The sequence below is a fragment of the Macaca thibetana genome, chromosome 14 (assembly GCF_024542745.1).
Source record: "Macaca thibetana thibetana isolate TM-01 chromosome 14, ASM2454274v1, whole genome shotgun sequence".
Classification (NCBI taxonomy): domain Eukaryota; kingdom Metazoa; phylum Chordata; class Mammalia; order Primates; family Cercopithecidae; genus Macaca; species Macaca thibetana.
Window position 1 is genome coordinate 98,913,528 of NC_065591.1, and position 21,268 is coordinate 98,934,795.

Below are 21,268 nucleotides of genomic sequence, written 5' to 3' on the forward strand. Positions count from 1 at the left end.
TTCTAATTATGACTTGGTTCCTCACATAGTCTGATCAGGTAAGAAATGTGCTGAGCATTAAGATTTTGAGTAATAAGACACATTTCACAGTTACTGCTCCTTGTAAATAAGTAAATCATCATTCATATGCCAACCGAAGTGCCAGGGGCATTTTGTTTAGCCAGTCAGTGGCTAAGAGTCTGATTATTTCAGGACACTGACAAGAACACGCCCTTGGACTTTAAAAGTCTCAGATGTTGAAACATGTAGAAATCATCAAAATACTACGCAGGGTGGGTCCTGCCTAGCTCCATTGCTTCCACCTCTCTTGAAAGAAAAAAACTCAGTAAGGGTCTGAATATAATTGGATCTAGTGTTGACTATAATCTGATGATCCAAACGGATATAAAACGTGCTTACTAGGCAGATGTTTGGCAGATAATGACTGCCACATCATCAGTGTCTATGATGCACTAGATTCCTAAGTTAGAGATACAGAATAATCACACTTTTTCTGGAAAAAAAAACCATGCAGGCAGAAAATTAATACTGCATAACATAAAAAGTCTTTTTTTAGTTTAACTCTAAACTATCTGAGCACATTTTTTAAACTAGGTATCACTCTATTATATAACTATTATATTGCTTCCTCATTCCTTCTAATAAATTATTTAATTATGCCAAGATACATGGATGTATGGGTATGCATAGTTTATAGACAATATATGTAGAGAAATATATACCCTCATGCATGTAATTATTTATCTGATAATCAAGACTTCCTTCATATTCGGAAATCAAATGTCAAGTAATGTCATTCTTCTTCCCGCGCTCTGCAGCATAAACTAAGCTGTTGTCAGTGTCAGTGGCTTTTGTCACTTTGCTCACAGTGGCCTCACCCACGGAGGCCCGGAGCATACAAACATGACAGTGGACAGGCAAACTAGGTCAGCCTAGAGGCAGAGTCCTGAGGAAGAAAGAGCCCTTTATCATTTCTAACACACGCCTATGTTGTGTAAACTCATCGCATAGTCTGGAACTAAACAACTGGTAAGAGGTGGAAGGCCCATGAAAATCACTACCACCACTCCTTAACAAGTCAACAAAGTAGGAGCCATAGGGGAGGCAAGACAGGGAACCCACCCTGAACAAGGCTGTATATTAAGGGTAGAACTCTTTGTGGCTATGCTGAGAAATAATAGCATGGTAGAAACAGCTTAGGGTTTGAAATAGGAGAACCGGGCAGTAAAATGTCAGTGGTTACCAACTTTGGGCCCTGGTTTCCTCACCCTTACATTGGGCCTATCAAGAATCCATGTCCTGCCTACCTCATATACTTCCTGGGTGAATCCAAGTGGGATAATGTATGTGAAAAACATGTTTTGGAAATGCTGAAGAGATGTCACTTATAGCTACTGTCTTTTCTGTATGTAAAGTATGGATCAGCACATCAATCTCTCATAGTCCTGAGGTGGGGAAAACTGAAAAGAAAAAAAAAAGTGATGTCACTAATGCCTTGTATTTTTAGGTGTTTTAAAAAAAAAAAAAAACAGTATAGTTAGGGAAAGCCCTGGCTTTTCAAAATTCTCTTCAAATCTGCTTACTCTAAAAACTAATCAAAATAAGCTGTTGATCACAAAATGGGCATCATGATGTGAACTGCTGTGGGGGCCATTTTCGAAGACCTCCAGCAAAAGACATCAAAACTTGCTCACTTGAGAACCAAACTGTAAACTATGTAGTATTTCTGGCCATCTGTTTGTCTCATTACCTAATGGAAAATCAGTAACTCGGAAAAGGAGAGGGAGAGGGTGAAAGGATGTGAATAAGAAAGGGATATTGGGAACAGCTGCTTACAGAGGCGAGGAAATGTTTCTGACATGGCATCATGTTTTTTCAAACTCTTCCTAGATACTACATCAGTTTAAATATCTTGTTCTACCATTCAGCTTTACAAATATTTGTCAAATGGTGTCCTGCACAAGTTATATAAGCAAGCACGTGCACATATTCACACCAGAATTTTAAGGTTATGATGCTTGAAAACAAGGTACTGATTAGATATCACTTACTATTTTCCAGCTTCTAAAAACATTTTAACTTCCCTGCATGCATAAAAACTCTTAACTGGAATTTCCAAGGCAAATCCAGAACGGGGCATGCATTATTACCACAATACATATTAATCCATAAATTATCCATATACATAGCAAAATCTCTGCAATCTCAAGCATTATAAAACATAAGGACAGCATCAGCCCCATTTGGTCCTGAACCTTACTTAAAATGAGCCCTAAAGTAGCAGTAATAGTTCTTTAAAAAAAAAATAACAGTTTATGATCCAAAATTTAAAAGTATAATGCCACATCACAAAAAATGCTATATATTATTGTTTTTACTTCCCAATGTATCCATGTTATCACTATAGACCAAGAACATTAAATAATCTACTGTCACAAAGGAGATCTCCAGATGGCTGACTGAGAGATCCCAGAAGCATCACTGCTATATAGTCATCACTGCATGGCAGAGTCTTGTGGGGCCAGACACTGGATTTGATTTTAGGAGCACCAGGAGAGCTATCTCCATCCCAAGCACAACCCCAGTGTTCCTCCGAAAAGGTTTCTTTCCACTCCCACGCAGGTCCTTAAAATCAAGGGAGGTTCTTTTGAATTAATAATTTTACATAAAGGTATTTAAAATGTACATAGTACAATTTATCTGGTGGGAGAGTCTTACAGCAGATTTTTGTGGCATGAGGTTCTGATATAGGAATAGAGAAAGAGAGAAAATACGAACTACTAAATGTCCCCACTTAACATTTTCTTAACCTTAATCCATGATATATCAGAGGTTGAACTAGTATAAAATACCAAGGCAGAAACTGATATACTTTAATATGCCCATGATTCATTTCTATTAGTCACTCTGGAAGAGCAAAACCATAATAAACTTTGTTATTTTAGCTTTTTAAGATGTTTTCTTGATGTTATGCAACATCTTTACATGGCTTATAAGATTTGTGGATTTATAATCACATAAAGTAGCTGAATACCTTATCTAACGGCCAAAATGTGTTGGTCTGATCTTATTTGTAGATCCTTATTAGCAGATTCATATTTTACAGTTATACAATTGGTAATATTTTGTTGACTCGTATTTGAAAGTGACTTACTAGTATATATTGTTTGAAAAAGTAGGTTTCCTGGGGTAACTTGTAGCACAATAGTTTTTCCAATTACATGTCCAACGGAATTGTTAATTTCTATCACTATAGTTGCCATTAGTGCCAATAAGGTGATATACTCCATCTGTATAATCAATGCAATTGGATATTTGTGTTGACTAGGTGTTTGAGACCTAGATTATCTGGATTTTTGTAAATAGTCAAGAAAGCTAGACTGATGGTAGAAAATTACATTTAGAACTTAATTTAATTTTATTCCTTCCATTTTTCCCTCACCCACAACCCAAGAATGCAGCTGAATGAGGAGATAAAGTGCCTAAGTGCTTAGAGAATCAGCAGGCAGCAGCCCTCCTCCACCACAATTCATATAGTTAGCCACCTGCAATAAGCTGCAGGAGAATCCCATCCATTCTCCTTCAGCAAGAAAGTTAGGTTTATACGTTGCAAGTATACTTCTGGAGAAAAAATTTAATTCAGAACAAAGGGGAAGATTGGTTTTTTTTGAAATGTGTTTTTAATGGCGGTAAGTTAACACAGAGAAAAAGAGAGAAAGACTTTATAGCTTGCAAACACTGTCAGGTCCACAAAGCATTTACTGATCTTTATATCAGGTGGAAACAATACATCTCTCTTCTCCAGCTTCCACACTAGAAACTCCCTCATAGCTGTCTGAAGCTTCAAATGGAATTACAATAGTCTGTAGCTAAGATTTACTCTTTCCCTCCGTCTCTGTTCCATAACAACACAATCATCTCATCATTATCACTCCCTACAATAATGCCTTTGGAGGCACATTCTTTTGTTAAGGAAGTAAAAGATATTTTCATTAGATGTGGAAAATGTTAAAAAGATACAATAAGGGTAATCATGCCTACTCCAGATTTCTATTACACGGTACTTTTAAATTCAGAATCCAATGACAGGGTCATCTCTCTTCCTCTCTTCTGCCCTAGGAAATCAATAGTAGATTGGTAGATAAATACATAGATACAAATAGATAAATAAAGATCTTTCAAATATCCTATTAAAATAAATTTAGGTTTATATGTGTAAATACTATGATAAAAACACAATTTGTAAGAATCTCTGCATCCCTTCCTTTTCAGAAAATAACAAACTCCTTAAGCCAAAAAGCAAATAATTGGCAAGACAACATTTAAAATCAAGACATGATTCATACACAAATTAAACCAATCACACAAGGGAAAAAATGAAATTGGAAGAAAGCAAACAGATTCAGAATGACCATGCACTGACTGAATTTGGTCAATAGTCATTATAAGATACGTATTTCCTTTTGTTAAGGTCTACATAAACGTACTGATTTAAGGTAATAAGCTTCTTACTAGTACAATGACAGGTTTTTCTTAAATTTGCTGAAGGGGTTATATGAATTTTTCTTCCACAAGTTCTTGATTTCTCTTGGGAAGACTTTATACAAGAAAGAAGTTGGAAGAAATATAAAATCTTTCTGAAATTTCATTCCTGAAATGTTTGAAACAGAATCACAAGAAAATAGGTGGCAGAGCAGTGGGTGGGGATATAGAATTGTAAGTATTTTCCCGAAATAACTGAAATATCTCAAGTCCCTGGCACAGAAACAACAAATATCTGCTTAATAAAATACTATTGAATTTCTTTAAAATATAGTTAGATCATGTAGACAGAACTTATTTTTTCCTCCTAGTATATAGTGTAAGTTGACTGGTGTAGAAGATCAAGCATTCAAGGAAAATACTTTCTTTTTAATTGGGCTAATGACTGGAACCATATTTTGCTCCACAGATTTGGGGTTCTGGCTCATGACACAGTAAAATTAAGCATGCATAGGGGGCGCATACAGTAAATATATGAAATAATAAAAATTAAAATAACAGGCCATAATTATTTACATTTGCATATTCTGTTTTTCTACTTTGTTTTTGCTGTTGTTGATTTTATTTTTCTAAAGTGCATTTGTATTCCTTATCTTTTTTGCTTCTTACAACATTTGTGTGGTATACTTAAAATAAATATCTTTACATTCACTCTAAATTTACTCATATTTATTGACCAGGCATGTTGACTCTCGCTTGTAATCCCCAGAACTTTGGGAGGCCAAGGCGGGCAGATCACCTGAGGTCAGGAGTTCAAGACCAGCCTGGCCAACATGGCAAAACCCCATCTCTGCTAAAAATACAAAAATTAGCTGGGCATGGTGGTGGGCACCTGTAATCCCAGCTACTCGGGAGGCTGAGGCAGGAGAATCACTTGAACCCAGGAGGCGGAGGTTGCAATGAGTTGAGATCGCAACACTCCACACCAGCCTGGGTGACAGAGTGAGACTATGTCCCAAAAAAAAAAAAAAAAAAAATTGTTGCCTAACCACAATGTGCCAGGCATATTGTAGTCATAAAATTTGGCAGTATATAAAATAGATAAAAATCCCTGCTTGATGAAATTGATCAAAATTCACCCAGAAAAGGAAAGAGAGCCAAGAAGCTACAGTTGATGATATATGTCCTATTTGGCCTTATTTCACCTTCCACACTACCTTTCAACAGTATAAAATATATTTAATATACCGACAAAATAGAGTCCTATTCACTTGGCTCCTAATATCTCGAGAGTTCCTTCCATTAGTGACCTTTCCACCAGTATCAAAAAAAGTGTCAAAAACAGCTCTAACATTGAACAAAGTCATATCAGACATGGAGAAGATAAGAACGGGTGTGCGAGTATACACACACAACTCGCATAAATATATAAACTTTTATAACTACATATATATGTATATAAAACACTTCTATAAGTAAAACAAAACAAGCTAATACAAACACAAATAAAAAAACAGTTTCTTCTATATGGTGTTCAATTTATAAATGCTTATTTTTAGGAGGATAGGAGAAAACCCGAAGTCTAAAGCTATTGATAAGACAATCCAAAAGTTATTTAAGCAGTGGATTATACAAATGAAACAATGCACTCTCCATGACTTGAGTATAAAATTACTGAAAGATGAATTACTGACATTTTCATACCTGATTTGACATCCCACAGTCAGCACAGCTGCCATCATTAATGTATATCTAGAGAACTGCAAATTGCATGGCAATTTAAATGTGATAATTGCTAGATATACAAAATTACTGGCCAATGACTAAGTTATAATGACAAAATCTAGACAAGAATGTAATAATAAATTAGGTATGAATAAAACCAAAATATGACAGTAGCCTTTGCACTGTACTCCTACTATGCCATATTCCTATATTCCCCTTGAGTATAAAGAAAGAAGTGTCCTCATTCTTCGAAAATAGGTTAGAGAATGCCTCTAGAGAGACCCTATCCTTGATCAAGTCTTATCTATCTCATCCGTCTCCAGTTTGTTTTTACTAATCTTTTACCTTCAAACATGAATTTCCAACTCTAATAAACTTAGATTCAGCTTCACAGCTGCTGCTGTCTTTCTCTATTTTTATCAAATACCTTGAATCAGAGATGTATGCCCACAATATCCTTTGTTTACTCACCATATATTCCCTCTTTAAACTTTGTTAAATAGGTCTTTATCTCAGTTGCAGGATTGGCATCGCTTTTCTAAGGCCACTAGCAACCTCACTTATACTGGATTTGAAAAGACCATCCTTAAATTTCATTATTTTGCAAATATCAACCACTGGGTCCTTGCTCCCAGCTGCTCCCAGTCACCTCCCATCCTACAAACACACAAAAAAATCCTGTCACCTCTATTCTTTTTATTATTTCTGTTTATTTCTCCCTAATTCTCTGTTGTTCTTACTTTTTTCTCTCTCACTCAGAGTGTTTGTCAATTTTCAAGATACTAGCTATCACCTCTAAAGTAACTATCTTCAACCACAAGCTCTTAGCCAGATTCCAATCCCATATCTTCAATCTTCCATTTATTAAATCAACTGGCAGGCACTGAACTGAGCTTGGTGATTCCGTAATACAAACCCCTAAAGATCTCACAGTCCATAGGCAATCATTTTTACTAAATTCAAAATATCCAAATCCAAAGCTATCATTATATTTCTCCCAAATGCCACCTTCCCATTGCTGAATCTTGCACTTCTGTTAATGCCATGACAATTCTCAAACTCACCAGCACGAGTTGGATTCTCCAGGAAGCAGACTCTAAGAGGGAGATTAGCGTGCAGGAAACTTATTAGGGAGTGCTCTTGGGATCAACAACCGTGAAAGGGTAGAGAAGAAAGCAGAATTGGGCACAAGGAGAAGTTGGACTATGATGAAGACTCAATGGAAGTCTCAGCTGACCCTACATAGAGCTCTGATCTCAGAGTTGCCCAAATTAAAGTGAGAAGGCCTAGCTTTCTTATCCCATGCTGATTAGTCATGGGAATGGGGCACGACTTTGAGCAAGGCAGCTCTAGCTCTCCTCAGGCCAGGCAATACATAGAGAGGACTAATGATTGACGGCTGACTGTCAACAGAACTCCTAGCATCTAGAGGAATGAGTCCTTTATTACTAAAGGGACATCTAGGCAGTGAATCACGATGTCCACCACATTCACCAAAGCATGAAATATATGAAATACTCAAAGGCATATGAGGTTTGGAGTTAAACAGAAAAAGATTCCAACCTTACTTCCGTCAGTAATTAAGTATCATCATAGGCAAGTTACTCAACTTCTCTGAACTTAAATTTTCCTGTGAGATTATTTTGAAAATTTAGTGATACGTATTATAAAAACATTTGATAAATTCTGGCTCCATAGTGGTTGCTTAATACATGTTAATTCTCCTTCTCCCTTCCCCCATGAGTTATTTTTAACTATTCTCTTCCTTTTCCAAGCCCTAAGACTTCCTCCGAAATGACACTAATTGAAAGTATCAGGATACCTGGTAAGAAGGTGTTAGAGAAAAGCACCAAAATCCATTGATCATATGCTATAGTCCAAATACTGTGCTAGGCATTACTATACTTTTAATCTTCATAATGCTATGAATTGTTAACCTCATTTTATACACAAGAAACTGATCCTCAGAGAGGCTAATTTATCCAATGACGCCCAAGATAACAAAAAGAGTTTGCCAGACTGCAAATCTCCTCTTTTCCCAGAATGTAGAGTTAAAGAACCTGAAGGAATATTTTGTTTTACAAGAAAGAAGTGAAGCAGCGCAAGGAAGCCATGAGTAATAGTAAACACAATGTCTTCCATTCACTGTTCACATTTTATTACATATTTACTCTTCAGTGAGAGATTAGTGAGATAGATGTGATTTCAGAGATGGGAAGTGGAGACAAAAGTTATTTCTCCAAAGTCAAATTAGAACAAATATCAGAATGCAGCATTTATCGAGTTGTAGGATCAACCTCCAACCATTCTGTGCATGCACATACACAGACGGTCTGATAGACATTTTTCAAGGAAAACAAGACAAGCGCATTCACCAAATTATACAGAAGTCTAAAAGACAGGAAAACAGTTTGTTAAAATCTACTCACAATATCTTTCCCTTGCCTAAGAGACTCCCTGGTGGAATGTGAGAAATGGTATGCACATTAACTTGGTCAGACCACAAGGACCATTTACTTCCTCAGTGCTTCTACGTAGAGCAAGTTTGCTGTTATCAAGCACTTGACTATCTAAAACACTGCCCACACCAGGATGTTCACACATCTATAGCAGAGTGATAGTTAATACTCATAAGGACAACACTGAGGCACTGAAACACACAGGTGAACTTTGGGACTAGGAAGGACTGACTAACAAATTTAAAATCCTTTCACTCTTAAGTGTATTTCACTGAATTTCATCTGCTCTCTTAACAAATTGGTCCTGCATGTGCGATAGCTCACTTAGAATGTTTGATTCACCAGAATGAATTTCTACCTTTTTAAGTAAGAAAATATCCACTGCATTCTCCAACACAACCTCAAATGTTCTGGTGGTCATTGCTACTGTAAAACCCATAGACTGTCTTATACTCAAGAAGTGATGTATCAAGTCTGAGCCAAGAAAACCTTACAATATACTAACTATTCACTGGAACCATAAAAAAATGCATGAATGATGTAGCTAAATATCCTTGGGCTTTTCAAGGATTCGTCCTAACTTTGAAAGCATGGTATAGGCCGGGCGCGGTGGCTCAAGCCTGTAATCCCAGCACTTTGGGAGGCCGAGACGGGCAGATCACTAGGTCAGGAGATCGAGACCATCCTGGCTAACACGGTGAAACCCCGTCTCTACTAAAAAAATACAAGAAACTAGCCGGGCGAGGTGGCGGGCGCCTGTAGTCCCAGCTACTCAGGAGGCTGAGACAGGAGAATGGCCCGAACCCGGGAGGCGGAGCTTGCAGTGAGCTGAGATCCGGCCACTGCACTCCAGCCTGGGCGACAGAGGGAGACTCCGTCTCAAAAAAAAAAAAAAAAAAAAAAAAAAAGAAAGCATGGTATAAATACTAATCAAGCAGTTAATTAGAACTGAGTTTCTCAAAGACTGACTAGTTACCGGTTACCTGATTCTGGTTTAGAAGTGGGGTACACAAATCAGCTACTCCAACAGAGTGAAATGAATAGTGAAAGAATGCTCTAGATATATTCTAAATAGTCTTAATTTTAGATTGGTGTTCAAACAGAAAGGCTAGAAATGCCTTTGGATTATTGCCGTTTTCCCCATTTGGACAATCAGTCATTATTCCTTAAGACATAACCCTCCACTCCAATGGATTGCCCCCAAACACCTCAAGTTCAATCTGACATATAGGCCTTCTAAAGTATAAACAATACTATCGTTGCTTTATACCTCTGCATGTCATACTCATCTTCCCAATTTGATCTACATATTCATTATCTCCAACCTCAACAGGGCCCTCAAAAAACACTCAATATTTCTTCCTATTCCTAGGCAGTTCTCTTCCCCAATCTTTAAATAAGCAATTTCTAACTTTACACTTTTTTCAAGGATACTGTCCCTCCCTGTGCTACTATTGTGTCCACTAATGATTATTGTAAGATAGATGTATGGATATGCTGGTTTGTAGAATTTTATTCAATAGAATGTTTGGTAATACAGGATTTCTTACATGCTAATATAATAATGAACAACATAGCATGATAGATTTACTGCCCCTCTATCTTACAGATACACATCTCTTTAGGAAATAATATAGATACCCTGGTAAATGGCAGCACATCAGTGCCCCCAAATAACTGTTGTGTCTACAGCCATTTTAAGATAATCATACTATCCAGCCTGGTGCAGTGGCTCATGCCTGTAATCTCAGTACTTTGGGAGGCCAAGGCAGGCAGATCACCTGAGGTCAGTTCAAGACCAGCCTGGCCAACACGGCGAAACTCCTACTAAACATACAAAAATTAGCCAGGCATGGTGGCATGCACCTGTAATCCCAGCTACTCAGGAGGCTGAGGCAGGAGAATCGCTGGAACCTGGTGGGCAGAGGCTGCAGTGAGCTAAGATTGTGCCACTGTACTCCAGCTTGAGTGACAGAGCAAGACTCCATCTCAAAAATAATAATAATAATCATACTACCCAAAGTGAGGCAATTTGCATAAAAAATACAGATTATTATGAAGTCCAAATAAAATGTCAGGTAGGAGAATGTTTAGAAAATCTTAACGCATTCTAAAAAATAATGTTATAACTATACTCCCATTTATGTCTGAGAAAAAGCTACAAAGAGAACAGTCAGATAAAATAATCAATTAAAAATCACAAAATCATTATAGCCAAAAGGGCAGTACCAAATACACCACGAACTACACAAGGACTTATTCATTCTTTAACAAACATTTATTGAGTGCCTTTATAATTCAGACACTCTGCTAGGCATGGGCATACATAGATAAATAAGATACGATTTCCATCTCAAAGAGGCAGAATAAACCAAAATCAAGATACAATACAGTAAGTCCAATAACGGAGATGTGAGTGATAACTTAGGATTCTATAGGGGGAAAAATGCAGCAACAGATATCAGGATATTTGTGTACGTGTGTGTGTGTACATAAAAACAGTCAGAAAAACCATCCTCTCCCTGTATTAAGTTGGAGGGTTCATGTAAGAAGCAGCATAGACATAAAGCAACATGAAATGGAAGCATGTTTTAGAACATTCTGATTTTTGCCATTGGCCACAGCAGACTCACGCATAACAAATAGTATACAGTGAAAGGAAAATGAGTCAAGTGGACTTTATGGACTTACAATTAAGGTAACATCAGGACCTCCACACAGATAACTTCCTTTCATGATATATTATTAGAGTTGTCTGCAAATACATATTCTTCAAATGTTAGATCACCATTTATTTACTTGGAGAATTCAATTAGAGACCCCCCCACCCAACTTTGCCATTGAATGAATGGCTAAGGATGCAGAGATTAGCAAGCATTAATGTTAGTGTCATATTTTGGTAAGGTTTGAGAAGTGGCCCTATATATCTGATATCTGAACCTCCTATTGTTTTCTTTCTAGCAAAAAAAAAAATTCTAGCATTCAGATCTGTTTTTTCTCCTTTTACCTTTTTACTTTTTAATTTTTCATTGGCATGTAAACAAATCACTCCTCCAAAATGAACCAGTAGATGGAGCATTTGAGAAATGTTGTGTCAGTCTCACTCTGAAAAACACAAGTGCTGATGATAATGTCAAATTCACCCTCACAACCACCCTTCTTTTTTTCTGTAATCCCCAACCTTTTCAAATATGTTTCTCTGTTTTGGAAAAAGGGGTCACAAGACACTTATAGTAATGACATGTGAACTACTGAACATAAACATAAGCAGTTAACAAAACATCCTCGGGAAAAATAGGCAGAGTCCACAGAGAATTAAAGCTACAAATGGTGGAACGTCAAATACCTTCTACCATACAACCAAAAAGATTATTTTGACCACAAAAGATACATACAGCCATAGGATGTGGGGATAACAGCATCAATTCACCACCTTTATCCCCGTCCCAGTTAAGGTAATAGTTGTCTAAGGATACATTAATCCCAAAGGAAGCAGCTTTCAGGATCATTCTTTCCAAAATTCAGCCCATAGAGCTCACTGCTCAGTAGTCCTCCAGGTGTGGAATTCAGTCACCTCTAGACATACCTTCATGCTGAGCAATTACCTGGAGTTTTGTTCAAACTGTAGTCTGGGCCCCTCCCTGGAACTATCCAACCAGATCCTCTGAGGATGAGGCCCAGGAATCTGCATTATAACAATTTTCCTCAGATATGTCTTGAGTTCAATGAAGCTCGAGAGCTACTAGATTAAATGAAGAACTGTTTAATAAGCCTCAAATAAAGCCTGCTCTGGAAGTGGTTTCTCACTATTTATAAGAATGTTTACTCTTTCTCAATTCCCTACAACAGCCCCAGCAAATTTCCCATCTTCTGAGTTATTTCCTACTGCCCTACTTCCTAAATGACTCTAGCCCTCAATGTTATAAGGTACTCTGAGCTAACAGCATGTAATTCTAGATCTTCAGATCCTGTCCTGAAGTGATGTTTAAGGGCCATAATTATGTCATTTCCATCTCCTAGTAGTGCATTTTTGGCAACAGTAGCCTACTTGTTGACAAACATTTCTTCTCATTTCACAGAGAATTGTACAGAAAACATAAGCAATCCAGACTGTAGAAGAATCGTTACATTTACCTAACTTCTTAAAATATTATATAAATGGACGACTCAAAGAGTCCAAGGAGGAGGATACTGTTCTATCTGCTCTTTTTGTAAAATGACTTCCTTCTGAAGTTTTGCTTTAAATAGCAGGTGTAAGCAAAATTCAAACAGGTTCGCACACTTGAATATGTCTATCACAGGCTGGATGAAAAATCTAAATATTTTGGTTGATGGAACTAAATATACCACCAAAAAAATCAAACACAAAAGAAACATTAACATAATTGAACAATTAAACAAAAACACGTATCCACTTCTCCTGAGCATTTTTTTACTTTTTTTTTTTGAGATGCAGTCTTGCTCCATTGCCCAAGCTGGAGTACAGTGGCGTGATCTCGGCTCACTGCAACCTCCCCCTCCCGGGTTCAAGATATTCTCCTGCCTCAGCCTCCTAAGTAGCGGGATTACAGGCACCCACCACCACACCTGGCTAATTTTTGTATTTTTGGTAGAGACAGATTTCACCATATTGGCCAGGCTCGTCTTGAACTCCTGACCTCAGGCAATCCATCTGCCTCAGCCTCCCAAAGTGCTGGGATTGCAGGCATGAACCACTGTGCTCGGCCCTCCTGAGCATTTTACTGAACAACCATACTATGCTAAACACAAGTTAAACATAATATCAAGGACAGAGGCTTTAAATGTTAAACTAAGTCACTGGCTCACGCATCGAACAAAGGGCCTGTGAAGAAAACCTGCTCAATAGATAGCCCTTGCAAATATTCTCCTGGCCTATGTGCCTACATGTGTGTAAAATATCAAAAAAGAATATTATACCTTCCTAATAACTCATGATCAACAATATATATGCCAAATGATTGTACATTTATTTTCCTATCAGATTCAATAAAATATTTATATTGTTTTATTTTACTTACAGCTCTGTATAATTAGCAGCAACAAGACAAAAAGGTGAACAAAAAGACTGATGACATACATGGGAAAAATATGTAATAGCACCCAAGTACTTCACCCACGCATCTCAGAGTCCTTATAGGTAAATAAACTATCCACTAAAAAGGAATATATACTCACTTCTGACCTCTACTTACAAACTAATAATCACTGATGTCATTTCTCATTGTCAAAATTTATCTCTAAAGTGAAAGTTTTACTCTTCAGAAGGCTGAGGCAGGATCAAGACCCTATCTCAAAAAAAAAAAAAAAAAAAAGGACAAAGACAAAAGAAAGCCTAGCAATTGAACCAATAGCCAAAAAAGGGAGCACCGTAAAACATAAACAGCATTAGCTATGTGATTATCGCATCTCACTATCAAGGCCTTTGAACACACATACAGATTAGTTTGAATGCAGTAGATGAAGAATGCTTGGAATTCTCAGGCAGATGAAATAAATTATTTCTCTTTCACCTACAGTTTTTCTAATTTAAAATTAACTTGTCATGAAATATCTACATTCTACCAAATATATATGTTCTTGTATTTTTATAGAATTTATAAAGTAGTTTTCATATTGCCACACAGCATTCAGTAATCTGATGGAAATGTTTGAATCTGCAATTTTTACATGTCTGTGTACACGCATGAGTCATACCCAGTGGCCAAAAAGGGACTCCAGTTTTAATTTTTTTAATGGATTGTCAGGCTATGCCAACAAAATAAAATGCTTCTTATAACTTTTTTTTTTTTTTTTTTTTTTTTTTTTGGTACTTGACATCGATTAACTTATTCTATAAGCTTTTCCAATTAGGTGACGAGCAAGTGGATTATTGAGAAAAAAAAAAAGAAAAGAAAAAATGTAGATCACTTTGAGGCAGTCAAATTCAGTTAAAATTAATAGATCTCACCCTGAAACTATCATCTACTGAGTTTGGGAAGCTTTACAAAGAATATTCCTCCTTGTTCACAACAAATCTACAAAGTAGTTATTATTCCTAATTCACAAAAGAGGAAACTAAGGCTCAGAGAAGATATGAGTTAGTTTTCCCTGGGACTCATACTTAATAAGGGGTTCAGCAGAGGATTACGCAAACCTAAATTTGTCAGACTCCAAAACTTTGTGCGTTCAACTCTGCCATATTGTTTCTAAATGATTAGGGATAAGGTAAAGAAAGGCAATAGACTGCCCTTAAATTCTAATTTTGGATTATAGTATCTGTTTTCATCAAATGTGAAAACACTAAACAATTGAAATAGACTTTGTATAATTTTATAATGGTAATGAATCTGTTTCTATAACTTTGTTAGCCAAATTATGCCCCAAATTTTAAAAGCTTTAATTAAACTACCTAAATTTGTCAAATATCCTACCTTAAAAATATATTTTATATGTTTTTTATTATCTACATGTTAGTTACACTCATACTTTTTTTTTTTTTTTTTTTTTTTTTTTTTTTGAGACGGAGTCTCGCTCTGTCGCCCAGGCTGGAGTGCAGTGGCCGGATCTCAGCTCACTGCAAGCTCCACCTCCCGGGTTTACGCCATTCTCCTGCCTAAGCCTCCCGAGTAGCTGGGACTACAGGCGCCCGCCACCTCGCCCGGCTAGTTTTTTTGTATTTTTTAGTAGAGACGGGGTTTCACCGGGTTAGCCAGGATGGTCTCGATCTCCTGACCTCGTGATCCGCCCGTCTCGGCCTCCCAAAGTGCTGGGATTACAGGCCTGAGCCACCGCGCCCGGCCACTCATACTTTCTAAGGTTTTTCTTTTCGGGGTTTATACATGTCAGAGAGCTCATTTTATTTAATATCAACAGAAGCTAAATATGTATTTTATATCTTTTCATTCTTTCCTCGACATGTATTAAGATAATTTCCTTCCTCAAAATAATAATTTATGCTGTCTTGTCACTTGAATCTAAGCTTCCCCCTCCATTTTTTCCTCTTCACTGGTCTCTGTTTCTTAAACAACTCCACAGGTCAGTAGCTCTCCTCTCCTTATTTGCCACTCCTCCAATTCTGTTACTTTTTTTTCCTGACATTCTGTTCTCTAAAGCTTCTGAGGTCTTCAAAGCCACTTGCAATGTTCTCTGTCAAGAAACCTAGAGAAGCTTTGCCCTTATATGACTCTAGTGGCGTATCTTCACTGACAGGCTGACACCAGCAAACCCAAAATTGATGTCACAGTGATAGGGTAACTAAGCAACTCTCATTTAAGAATAAAATCCAAATAAATGAGTTGCCAAGTTCACCCTTGATGTGAAATCCCCAGCTATTGCTTAATATGTATTCCCAAGTATTAAATTATTTTAAAATAAAGAATGTAATAAATGATTTATACATCTTTAATCAGGTCTTAAGGTCTTAAGGGTTTTTTGTTTGTTTTTTGTTTGTTTTGTTTTGGAGACAGAGTCTCGCTGTCACCCAAGGTCTGGAGTGCAGTGGTGTGAGCTCAGCTCACTGCAACTTCCACCTCCTGGGTTCAAGCGATTCTCGAGCCTCAGCCTCCCAAGCAGCTGAGATTACAGGCGTGCATCATCATGCCCTGCTAAATGGAGGGTTATTTTTATTATTATGGCTGCACCCTAGAGATTCACAATGAACAAAACTACCCAAAGTGGATGAGAAATAAAACTTCCCCTAGATTTCGCCAATTGGAGTTCTTATGTTTCCCTTTATATAGTTTCATTAAAATAAAGATAATGATTAAAGAAGTTCCATGAAGTCAAAGACTAGTTATGTCTTGTTCAGCATTTGTCTTTCCAAATGCTCTGCACAATATCTGCCACATAGATCCTAAAATATTTTTAAATAATTGGGTGGATTAAATAGTATTTTGGTGCCCCATCTTAAAAAGTAAACTACTTTCCTCAAAAGTTTTAAAACTTATATGCCATGTTTTCTTTTTTTTTTTTTTTTTCTTTTGAGACGGAGTCTCACTCTGTCACCAGGCTGGAATGCAGTGGTGCGATCTTGGCTCACTGCAACCTCTGCCTCACGGGTTCAAGCAATTCTCCTGCCTCAGCCTCCTGAATAGCTGGCACTATAGGTGCACGCCACCATGCCCAGCTAATTTTTATATTTTTAGTAGAGACGGGGTTTCACCATGTTGGCCAGGACGGTCTCGATCTCTTGACCTAGTGGATCTGCCCGCCTCGACCTCCCAAAGTGCTGGGATTACACGCATAAGCCACTGCACCTGGCCCATGTTTTCCTTTCATATGCCAACATGACAGTTTGTCCAAAGCCTGGGAAATCCCAGACATTTAAAGTAATGTGTCCAGAGATATGTAAGTTTCTCATTGTCAAGGCAAAATCAGAATCAGGTCTCCTGAATTCTGGAATTTTTTTCAATTTCACCAATGCAACTTACTTTTATTAAATAGTATTAGAAATTATTATAGCCTTTATACTCAACATTAATGCATCTTAAAGTGACTATTAAGTGTCAAAAACCTGAGTTTGGATATCCCATGGGTCAAATAACTAGTTTAATAAATAAATTTTCATTTTTCTATTTGCAAATCATTCTCAATAAAGAAGAAATCCCAAGTGACTAAGACATTCCATGGTGAGACAACTGACAAAATAGGCACTTCCATGGCAAGTACAGTTTCTCCTGAAGTATATCGTAATGGCATGCAAGAAAGCTTACAACATTCAAAACAACTAGAGAAATTCTCATCTAAAAAAATGCTCTGGTAATGGCTACTCTCAGCGGTTCACACAAAAAAAAAAAAAAAAAAAAAAAATGCCCAGCTTTCATGAGAGAATAGAGAGGACACAATCCATCTCCTGAAGGGTATTCAAAGAAGTTTCAAATCCTGACAATGTCAAAAAATGAATCTACTGGAACTTTTTGAGCTAGTATTCTAACTTGCCAAATAAAAGAAAAAAAGGTAAGGACCACACAGAAATAAGTCACTGTTTTGAAATATAATCTCTCTCTTTTATTTGTCACCAAGTCTATTGGTGATATGGTTAACCAAGGAGAATTTTTCTCTACGTGTGTTATGATGTTGAAAATGTTTACACTATATTCACCTGTATGTTCTCAGCATCCACCTGACAGACCCTTTTCACAATAGAAAAGAACTGTGGCATGGAAAGTATATGTAGCTGTTGCATTTATTTGATCCTCACAATTATTTTCAAATTGCTTATGCTGAAAACCATTCTCTGGATACATTCTTTTCATCCAGCAAAAAGCCAGTCATTCAAATTTAACTTATAAAAGTAACCATCAGAGATTATTTCCTTCCTCTTATTCTGGCAGAAAATACTGCAGTTCTCAGTTTCTTTTATCTACTCCTCATGTAAGTCGTTGAAAATGGTCTTACTTTAAATTAGCATTATCAGAGGCATTGACATTACTTTTTAGAAATTTGTAAATTCTCACTCTTAGGCCAAAAATTAAAAAAAAAAAAAACCTCCAAGGTTATATCAACAATTCTCCCCAAACTAATCATTATCTTTAGCAAACTCATTTAATTAAATAAGAATCTGTTGTACTAAATAACTATTTTATTGCACAAATGTTGCTTTAAGTACTAACATAAGCCTACAGATGCTCGGCGTCACTGGACTCCCGTTGTAAAGAAATATTTTCAACAATTTGCAACATCAAATAGTTCATAAAATTACGCTGCCTGGGAAATATTGGCAGGGAAGAACAGCAAACAACAGCCAATCTATTCTGAGGATTGTTTTCTAGGTTATCGATGAAAGAAAGTGACAGAAAGATATATCAAATAGGAAAATACACAAGAATAGGAAGATGACTGTTTCTCAATACGTGTTCTTAAGAATTAAATTAGTTCAAAATAAATAATAAGTGACTTATACATCTTCAATCAGGTCTTGTAAAAGAAAAAAATCATTCTCCATTAATGGAAGTGCCACAACAATATTTGTAGAACTGCCTAGTACCAGGACTCAGTCCCCTCAGAGTCCCACTCCTTCTTAGGTCCCTCCTACCATCATGTGCAGTAGTAATCTCAAAAGAGAGAGACTCAACAGTAATCAAACAAGATCAATGTTCAGATTCATTTTGGAAACTTTAAAAAAAGTAAAAATCCTAGGGGTGGGTAGGTAAAAGTGCTGTCAGGAGTAGTTAAAGCTCTTGTATGCAAGGTCAGGGTGAGGATAAAAGATGGATGGAGGTTTGACGCTGAATCTTTTTCAAATTCTGTCGCAATAGAGTGGATTCCTTCAAAACAGAGCTCTCCCAGACAGGGTAAGACTGTACCAGAGGTCTGGCATTCCTGCAAGAGGTAAAAGCCAAGGGTAGTTGAAATGCCTGGGCAGGAATGAGACAGGAGTACTCTGGAAGGATGCCTACAACCAGGGGGAGTTTGGTGAACACCTGAAACTGCTGATACAGACATCCCAAGATGAGCACAAGTTTGGAGAGGCATTTGTTCATTTCACAAATATTTAGGAAGGGCCTAATATAAAGAAGCCATCAAAAAATGAGAGAGAAAGCACGAGAGTATCCATTGACGAGAGTAAAGAATGAGGTACAGGTGCAAGAAGTACAGAGCGGTTTAAATAGCTAATGTAAGAGAGAAAGCACTAGAGAATCCATTGAAAAGAGAGTAAAGGATGAGGTACAGGTGCAAGAAGTACAGAGCGGTTTAAATAGCTAATGCATGCGGAGCTTAAATACCTAGGTGATGAGTTGGTAGGTGCGGCAAACCACCATGGCACACGTTTGGCACCTATGTAACAAATCTGCACATCCTGCAAATGTATCCCGGGACTTAAAATTAAATTAAATTAAATTTTTTAAAAAAGAAAACCAGACACCAGGTTTACCCGGAGAAGAATAAATGCCTAGTGGATAAGGGGAAAAAAAAGCTACGGGGTGAGGAAAACTCGAGATTAGAGATTTCTTCAACAGAAGGCAACTCAGAAAAGTATCTGGCAAAAAGTATCTGAAGATCTGAGAAAAAGGATGCAACATAGACTGCAGATAGCCTGTGGAATTCAACGATGTCAGAGAAGGTCACGCAAAGACCAAGAGAGTGTGGGAAATAAGGAGAGGAAGGGTTTCCTGGAAGGGGTTGGGGCTCCTTTGGGATGCTAGAGAACAGGATGAAAGATAGGGAAGCCGAACTGCAGAACACAGTGCCTGGGAAAGTTTAGGGGAAAGAAAACAGGTGGGTGTGAAGCAGCACTGGGGCTGTCCAGGGGGAACAGTGGTGAAGTAGGGTTCAAGGCTAGAGGTGGGCAGACTGGCCCCCGCATCAGGAGACCCCAAAGGAGTGGAATCTTACTCCTTCCCGGTGCTCTAGTCCCCTCTTCCGCCCTAGCCTAGGGCATCCTCTGTCGCCCGGAGCCACTGGAACCCTAGGCCGGGCAGGGTGAGGCCGGGCCGCCCCCCAGCGGTCGGGCTCTGAGCTCGCGCCCCGGCTCGCCCAGCGCCAACTTTACCGATCCGCGTCCTCTCCCCTGAAGGCGGTCCCCCCTTCCGCCCCCCGCTCACCGAGGGCGCCGTCAGGCGGCTGATGCTCTCGCCCAGCGAGTCCAGGTTGACCCGCCTCCGGCGCTGCACCCTCCTGGCCCCGGCCGTGGCAGCGGCGGCGGCGGCAGAAGCAGCCGGGGCTGGGGCGGCGGCGGCGGCGGCAGCGGCAGCGGCAGCGGCGGCCGCGCTGGGCTCCGGCGGCCCGGGCGGGCTCCGGCTGCCATTCCAGCAGAGCCTAGACAGGGGGCACTCCCCCTCCTCCTCCGGGCTGGTCTCCAGGTAGTCGGAGCCCAGGGAGCTGAAGGACTCGGACGAAATCTTCCTTCGAGACATGCTGCCGGCGGCGCTGCAGCGGCCGAGGCGGTGGCGGCGAGGACGCGAGCGGCGGCGGAGGCGGCGGTGGTGGGACCGGCGAGCCGCAGCGTTAAGCGCGTCGGGGCCGCGGGGCGCTGCGGTCGCGCTCGGCGGGGCGGGAGTCCCCGGGGCCGCGGAGCCCCCCGAGCCGGCTGCTCATGGCGGGAACTTGGGGCGCCGCCACACCTTGGGGCCCGGGCTCGGCGGCGGCGCCGGGCTGGGCTGGGGGCCGCCGCCGCCTCTGCTGCTGCTCGCGCGGCGCCGCCTCAGCGCCAGCCTCGGCGCATCGCCGTGCGCCGCGCTCCCGCTCACGGGGAGGCTCCGAGTGTGTGACCGCGGTCGGCGGGGCGGGGAGGGCTACGGCCCAAGCAGAAGGGGAAGCAGAGGCTTCTGCCGCCTGCGCGCCTATCTCGCCCCCTTTCCCTCTCTGCTCCCGCCCCTCTCCTCCCGCCTCTCTCCACTTGCTGCCCGCCTCCCTCCTTCTCCCTTTATCCCCCCGCCCATGCTCTCCCTCCGCGGGTATCACGTGTCGCCCTCATACTCATTGGGAGTCTCTGCCTCGCCTGTCGCCACGTTTCAGGAGCAACGAGGACACTTCGTTGCTGTCCTCTGCGCGCCCTCCCTGCCCCGAGAAGGTGCGCACAAGAGCTCGGATCGGACTGAGGGGCCCCAACCCCAAACGCCTTATTCTCGGCCCTCGGGAGCAGATGGGCCCCGGAGGCGCTG

General features: G+C 39.6%; 1 protein-coding gene across 1 annotated transcript in view; it reads right to left on the reverse strand.

The window, feature by feature from the left end:
- Positions 1-20,985, reverse strand: part of GUCY1A2 (guanylate cyclase 1 soluble subunit alpha 2) — a 335,946-nt gene extending 314,961 nt beyond the window's left edge. The window contains exon 1 of the mRNA XM_050758693.1: positions 20,210-20,985. Within this exon, the coding sequence (XP_050614650.1) occupies positions 20,210-20,521 (312 nt within the window). The 5' untranslated portion in view covers positions 20,522-20,985. The remainder of the gene's footprint in view (positions 1-20,209) is intronic.
- Positions 20,986-21,268: the final 283 nt, after the last annotated feature.